The sequence below is a fragment of the Mesitornis unicolor genome, unplaced genomic scaffold (assembly GCF_000695765.1).
Source record: "Mesitornis unicolor isolate BGI_N332 unplaced genomic scaffold, ASM69576v1 scaffold6380, whole genome shotgun sequence".
NCBI classification, from domain to species: Eukaryota; Metazoa; Chordata; class Aves; order Mesitornithiformes; family Mesitornithidae; genus Mesitornis; species Mesitornis unicolor.
Window position 1 is genome coordinate 33,292 of NW_010160175.1, and position 8,281 is coordinate 41,572.

An 8,281-nucleotide genomic window follows, 5' to 3' on the forward strand; every position below is an offset into this window, starting at 1 on the left:
CTAGGGCCATGGCATTACTTAATAATCAAGTTTTAAAAGAAATGGAAAAGAGAAAAGATAAGGAAAAACAAGCTTCTCACAGAAAAAAATGTGATGTGTTCTTTACAACACTGGAGGAAGTAAAAATAACTCAGTGTTTGGTACCTTTGTATTTAAGATGCTTTTGTATTTATGAGTTAATTGTCATTGTTTATGAGTTAACTGTCTGAATTTTTACTCTGGTTGTCTGGATCCGTTCTTACAAACAGCTGTGCTTATCAAAACTGCAATATTTTAGACAAAAGGAAAAAAAAAGTTCCACTCCCAGATTATTGGAAAAAAGAACCCTGTCTCTTGTTTATTTATTTATTTAGAAAGCACATAGAACAATGCATGGGGAGGGGAAGAGAGATGCAAAACAGGTGAGCATACAAATCCATCTCAAAAGAAATAGTGAGACACTTCCCAGATGATTAGTAGTACATCAGTCTATGTGAGCATTTAAACCGTTGTACCTCTAGATTAAAAAAAGAAACCACAGAGAATTTCTGAAGAACAAGGTAAATGTCTATATTTCAGAAATCCCACCACAATCAACTTGTAGGCAGCAATGTTTTCATTTTGTTTTTTGTTCCTGATATTTCCTCAAAGGGTCTCTTGTGCTTACGCTATGGTTTCTTTCCTCAGTGTCCGCCTCTGGTGACAAGTAAGGATACTTGTGAATGATGATTTTCCCTTCGTTTTCGACCTTTTCTTTAACTTCTTCTGATGCTTGAGTGAAATTCCAAGCTCCTCCATTATCGCATTGAATGAAAGACACTGGTGGAAGATGGAAATAGCATTAAACACTTCTCACTGAAGCCAGAGTTCAACCATACCCTTCACCCAAATGCTCGCTTTTGGAAGCAAGGACCTGAGCTCTTACTGGTGGTCTCAGAAAGCTTCTCTGCTGAGTTCTGTCAGCTTTGAATAAGCCCCTAAGGCATAATAGGTGAGCCTGTGTAAGCCATGGTTTTTGCCTAACTTGACTTCCACTGAATTTAATTTAACTTTGGCTTAACTAAAGCTGATTATGAATGTTTCTGAAATTCTGCCCAGATGCATTTGCAATGTTTTGGTGGCTTCAAATCATAAAACTTACCCTTTATTCAGTAGGTAAATTTCATCCTGATCTTAAAAGGAAAAAATATCTTATTTTTTAAATCATATGTACCTTAGCCACAAAAAACTAGGTATGCCAGAGAAAACAAGGAACAGCATTTTTTAAGATTTCTTCATGGTTTAGTTATATTCCTCTCACAAAATTAACAGACATTTCTAAAATATAGCACAATCCTCAATCCTCTTCTTTCTTTGGAAAGAGTCTTCTTCAAATATTGTATGTTGAAGAAAGGAAAAAATTACCACATGAATAAGGTAGCTGAATAGCTTAGAAAGAAAGCAGAAATCTTTTTTCTTCTCACCATCACAATATTAACAAAGGCATCTTGGGTAAGTGGAAACATCCTTTAAAATCTACAGCTAGAATAATAATATGTAACACAAAAACCACAAAGAGGCTCTAAGTAGAAGGATCTAGAATCTAGCAATAAAAAAAAATCCATGCAAATATATATATATAAATAGATTATTTATATATAAAATGAAGTGATGATAGCAGTATGAAATGAAGCTTTAACCACCTTACCTTCATCAAGTTGAATAAATCCTTCCTACCAAAACCTTTCTGGAACTACAGAACTGACCAGCTTTAAAACAACTGGTTAAAACTACAGTTGTTGTAAAATTATATGAACAGCACACAGACACTGTTCTCTGTATCTAATACAAATTCATTTTTAGAGTGATACCACTGCAAGGTAAGAAATGTTCAGTTCTTAACTAGTAATAATCCAATATACAGGGCTATAAGCAGTTATACAGGGCTAAAATAAGTAAAACCACATGTATAGTTGAAAGTGGAGAAAATCCAAGCTTTCCTAGCAGCCAGCTATCCAGTGGAATGTTTTCAAATGCAAATGAGATGAACTTGCATATGTCAACATGTCCTTTTGTGGGATGGGCTGCACAGCGACTGCTACAGTATGTTAAATCTATAGTTTAATATGTGCTTTCTTTGAGACGCTTAATTTTTGCTCATCTAAAATTCTTAAGTATACATAAATTAAAATACTTTTAATTCATTCCAGACCTAAAATGTAATAGATGTAGGCCAGGGCAGTGTACCACTTTTTGTTTTGTGGTTTGGTTTTTTTTTTTCAAATTACTGTCTGGTAATAGCCAGGATTTTGCTGGTGGTGCAATTATAATTTAAATATCCCCTTTGACACTATAATATAGGAATTCCAACATTACTGGAGTTAGAGTCAAAGGTGTCTCTTGCAGCCCCATGCCCTCTGGATGCAGCTGGTGAAGCAGATATCATCCTGATACAGACACTATTTCTGTATTGCTTTAGGCTTTTTTAGAGAGCAGCATCACTTATTTTCAAACTAATAAAAATGTATGCTCTAATTATCCATGACTTAGCATGGATAATTTATCTCTACTATCTTGGTTTAATTGAGCTTTCAAAACCTAGGTTACAAAGTGATTCTGGAACTCCATGGCAAATAAGGAAAGTATCGTGTTAACCATTTGTATGATTGATCAGGTTTGTTTTTGTTTTCTTTTCCTGTTGTTCTTACTAACCTATATGTTGTGTGTGTATTTAATAACAGCCATCAGTCTCTACAATGTGTATACAGGGGTGATTCCTGCAGATGAAATAGCATATTTTACTGCGTTGTTAATAGGCTTGTATTTTAATTTTCCAAACAGATTCATATTATTAATATTATGCAATTATCACAATATCCTTCAATTTAGTATCAACAAAACAGTCTCATGCAGATAATTTCTGCAGATAGATATTTAAAACATATTGCTGACATTAAGTATGTGAGGTTTTTAATATCTGACTACATGAATTGTGAAGTGCCCAACTGTTTCCACTTCCAACTCTGTTTTGAATTTTAAAATAAATATTGTCAGAAAGACTTAAAGATATTCTTAGGAATGGCCTTGATATTTAGATCTTGTCTTTAAGAACTTAACTTTTACCTAACTTTCATAAATAGCAGTTACATCTAAAACTGAATATTACTGTTCTTGTTGATGATCTTTTCTGTAAATTGATCATGTTTATCCACTCAACGAAGTAAGAAAGTAGGCCATTCAGAATCTGAAAGGGCTCTACCTTATCGAGACTCTATTCTATCCTATTTCAACAGGGCAAGGCCCCAGTGGGTTGATTAACCATGAGAGAGGTTGAAACACACACTCTCGACACACATGGGAGTGGGCTCGGTCATCCTGCAGAGACAGTGGGTTGGGAGAGGGACAAGAGGAGAGTTTACAGTGGGTCTTCCTGGGTCTTACCCCTTGCAGCTTCTGATGCTGGCTTTGTAAAAGCACAAAAGTAATTTTTACAGTTGCATTATGCTTAGTTTTGAGAGACTTAAAACACCATTGACGTGTGTTTTGCCAACCTGAAGCAATGAATTAAATATTGATTTAAGGCCTTAGACTGGAACTTAAAAAGTATCCCAATGGTTATGGACATAACTATGACTCTGATCAATTTTGTGGCTATACCTGTCGGAAATCCTATCACCTCTGAGAAAGCCAGCTGGAGGTGGCAATGAGCGTTAAGAACGTGGGACACACAGGACTTTCTCTGACTCTCTGCCTTTGCACAGAGATTCAGATGGTCTAAAAGCACAATTTAAGATGAAACCTTGAACTTTCAGGGATTTGGTTACTCATTCAGAAGGTCGGATATGCATGAACTTTCGTTTGAACCACAGGAAGCATAGCTCAAAATCCTATTTATCTCCAAGCTTGTGCATGCAGTCAGGAAACTGAACAGACGTTTGAAAACTGGAATTGCCCTGAACTTTTCATCAGGAGAAAACTGTGGTACAGAGTAAGTACAAACTCAGCCAGAGTGCTGTAGAATTTACAGGAAAATCAGAGGCAAGAAACACATTCAGTGGGGACTCCCAAGTTGTCCCTCTCAACAGCAACATGTCTGCAGCATAATTACAGTAGCCTTCAAAAAGGGGATACTGATGTTAAAATTCCTCTTAAAAGTGTAATATAATGTTCTTTTAGTCCCATATTTGGATAGCCAGACTGAAAGGGTTTCTTTAAAAACTACTTTTAACATGCTGTTAAGTCCACTTTTGAGGTCTTGCCGAGAATGAGAGCAGAGTAGGCACAGGGCAATCCATTTAACAATGGATTAATAAGTTTAACATTTTGCCTTTAGTCAGCTTGACTTTCTCATCCTAGCAGTGTCAAAATGCTGCAGGACATGGCATGCAAGGCTAAAAGGAAATGTCATCCTTTAAAAACAGGATAGATTTTGTTCTTCTTGTGATGTGAGGCTCTTTCTCTTTGCCCTTTGGTCAGTCAGCAGGCTATAAAAGCTTGGTGATGAAGCTCCCAAATCCTTCCTTACACTCCCATACAGAAGACTGTGTTAAGCTTTAGAACAATTATAGATTCAGAATTTTAAAAATTACATAAAATAAAGTAGAAACAAGACTGAAAAGAAAAAGAATCTGTAGTGGAGCTTTATCAATCTGCTGTTTATGCCGCTGGGCTACCACTAGGGACATGACTTTTCAATTGAAATTTATTAACACCTTACAGAACCAAACAAACACAAAAAACCACAGTGTGCTCTGTTGCAGAACTGAGAACTAATAAAATCAAATGATGTGGGCCAGATTTTATTCTGGAAGAACACCTGACCAGCTCAGGAACAGAGGAGGAAGTGCAGAAGTCAGGATTTTTTTTCTGCAGTGCCTTCACATCACTGTGAAGGACCCATAGCTGCGACACTGACATAGGTCTTCAGCTGAAATAAGAGATTTGTTTGTGCCTGGGAAGGCACCGAAGGAAAATTATCCAGAACAGTTTCTCCTAGTGAGCAAACTGCTGTTGTGGCACATTAAGAATCTGTTTGAGTATTCTGTCATTGATGGGTAATAGAATGAAGAGATCACTAAATTAAGTCTTTTAAACCGTCAGAGTCTATTGAACACTGATTGTCAAAACAGTATGACAATAACCCATGGATTATTTTAACTCTTCTTCAGTAATATAAACTGTTCCTCAGTTTCCTGTTTACAAGAAAGAAACCAGTAAATCTACTTGCTGGTCTCACAAACCATCTAAACATGAATGAGACTGCTCAGTGAAGGCATAGACAACCACAGTCATGTTTGGAGGTGGGGTTTTGGCCTGAAAATGGAGGGGGCCAACCTGATTGATGTTCACTGAAGAAGGGGAATTTGCAGACTTGACAACTTCACAAAAAGCTCTATTTTGCACTGAGATAGGTGATTTCTTCCTTCTCCTCCTTCTCCTCCTCCTTTGTTTATGAATAGCTAAAGATGTGAAGCTTCAAGGCCATGATCCAAGAGAAACAGCACAAACACACAATACCATGGCAATATTTTAAGGAAATATCAGTCTAGTTGGGGAAAGCATTATTGCTGTACTTGGTCTAGTTCCACGTGCAGGCATTTTGATAATCCACCCTCATGATGGCACTTTGGAATGGTGATTATTCTCTTGTCTTGTCCTTTCTCACTCATTCTTCCTGCACCTTTGCCTAGCTGGATTGCAGACTCTTTGATGAGGGCAGGAACTGCCACTAAATAAAGGGAGGCACACTGACCCCAGCCAAATCAAGTGGGAAATGGCTTGGGACTGGCTCATTCATAGACTCTTTGCTTTCAAAGGCAGGTAGCATCTGTGTGTCAAATCATAAGGCTTTTTTTGCAAACATTTTTTCATTTGAATGTTTTCACAGAATCATAGAATCATGTGGTTGGAAAAGACCTTCAAGATTATTGAGTCCAACCATAACCTGTCCGCTCCTAAACTGTATCTCTAACCATGTGTCTTTTGGGAGTTCTGAGTAAAATTCAGCAACAGCAAAATAAAAATCAGTATAAAATGACATATTTTTTTTGTGGCCAAATTTGGAAGTATAGCAGTCATAGAAACTTAGAGTGCTGGTAAGTAGGAAATCTTTGAATGCTTTGACACTTCTTGTTGTTATGTCTATGCAGGAGTCCTTCCAGGTGCCATGCACTTCATCAGAGATGCTGTGGGCTGTGCATTCCTCAAGACTCACTGTTAACCTGGAGGTACCTGCCTTTTCCTGGAGCCACAGCAAACCTTGCAAAAACTTCCTTTACAAGCATAAATTTGTTAACAGTGGGGTTGCATGCTGGCTTTTCACTGCCTCAGCTGCTGGTGTAGCTGCTAAGGAGCAAGTAAGGCTTTTTAATAACTCTTTTTGTAGCTAGGTATGAAACTCTGTTAGGGAAAGGGGGAGCTGCTTTGTAATTTCCACAGGCAAGCCGAAGTCTGTGAGGTTGTCTGTGGGGACAGCTAGACACAGGAGCATGATGACTGTTACTAACAGTGTGACTGTTTACTTGACAGATACCAAAATGTTTACCCAAAAAGTGACAGAAAATTTCTGGATTCTGCATTCATCTAAAAAGTGATTAGAAAACTGGTTGAAGCTGCAACCCGAAGGATTTATTGAGTAGAGCAATGATGGAGACAAACACATTAGGAATTTTCCTTCTCCTCTGAGAGTTGAGAGAAGCTGAATTTAATTAGTTTTAAGTCCCTTCTACTGGGAAGCTGCAAACAAAAGTGTTTTCTTAAATCAGGGGTTCAGAAGATCTAATTCAGGTCTTTACTGGTAAGAAGGCTTATTTTATGAAGAACCAAAGTTTTCAAGGCCCTATTCAAACAAAATAAAATGCCATTTTGACCAAGACAATTTCTTGCAGTGTCTGCAGTAGAGCATAAACATTCAAGTACACGGATGAGCACTGGCAGAGAAGAATTGGTATAGCCTAGCTATGAGCAGTACATCTTTGTCACAAAAAATGCTTAAGCCTACTGCCAGCATAAATAATGCTGACCAAAAATTGTAACATGAATAGGAGGAAAACACAGGTCACACTGTGCCCTGGCTCTTTCTCCAGGTATGAGAGAAACAATTCAAGAGGAGAGCAGAGCTTCACCACAGCACTTCAGTGACTGAGTGTGAAAGCATCCACTCGAGGAAGTTTTCTAATTGCAGTAGAGTCCAGAAATGGCTCCTCAATAAAACAGATCATTAACTTGCTTGATGAGGAGGAACTGCAGTGGGTAAGGAAACATAAAGTAGGTGTGAGGGGTGGGAAATGAATTGGTGAAAATGGTGGTAAGCTGGGATATAATGAAATACAGATAAAAAGTAATCAAGTTTTGAAAACATGGTGGTTTGCCACGGTTCATGACATCCTATGAGCTGGCATTTCTATACCTTTTGTGTACCTCAGATTGCTGTCATATGTTTTTTGGTGGCAACAACAGATCCAGTCCATTGTCTCCTGCCCTGTCAGTCCCCACACTAGCTGAGGACCAGAGGAAATAAAATGGTTATCCTTCCTGGGTATAAAAAAGAACTGATACCAACCTCCTACACAGAAGTTTCCTTGTGTGTTTCAATATGCAAAGCAATGCTAAGGCTTTACTGTTTGATAATTGATATTCTGATTTTGCTATAAAGGAGTTTTCTCCTTACAATAGTGAACATCAATAACTGCTCAAGCCAAGTCAACAGAGTTATTTTGTGAGAGGTATATACTGGGGGTGCCTGAGGGTGCTTTTGTTAAATATGTTCTTAAATGTTAATGGTTACATGGCATAAAATTTAACTGATAGATATGATTTTCTGCTGGGATAGTTACTTGGAGGCTTTGGCTAATGAATTTTAAATGGATTAATTAAAATTCATTAAATATTGACACTAGGAGTAAGATATGCCAGCTAAAAATCTCTGGCTGCTTATAATAGGGGTTCAGAAAGTTAATGTAGCCCTGCAGGTTATTTTCTGAGGTTTATAAAGAACTGCCTGACCCACTTGCTGAATGCTTCGGTGGAGACCAAGCAAAATATTTCTCCATGCTTTTAGTAATGAGACTGTCATTGCTTTACTCAGGTTTGGTAGGAGATGAAAAGAAGGTAAATAATTTTTTCTTACCTGAAAAATGTGAATTACCCCATGAAATGACAAAATGACAATTGTACACAGAGACTGTGATAATTCTCAAAATTTACTACAGTCTATTGCACTCACTCTGTGCTATAGGTGTAATTATTTTATGTGATATGCATTTAAACTGCCCAGATTTCCAGGACTTTGACAATTTGTGTTAGATAAGCTTATCTCCTGCTG

General features: G+C 37.5%; 1 protein-coding gene across 1 annotated transcript in view; it reads right to left on the reverse strand.

The window, feature by feature from the left end:
* Positions 1 to 308: 308 nt before the first annotated feature.
* GRIK1 (glutamate receptor, ionotropic, kainate 1) overlaps positions 309 to 8,281 on the reverse strand; it is a 75,359-nt gene continuing 67,386 nt past the window's right edge. The window contains exon 17 of the mRNA XM_010189141.1: positions 309 to 798. Coding sequence (XP_010187443.1) covers positions 643 to 798 — 156 coding nt within the window. The 3' untranslated portion in view covers positions 309 to 642. The remainder of the gene's footprint in view (positions 799 to 8,281) is intronic.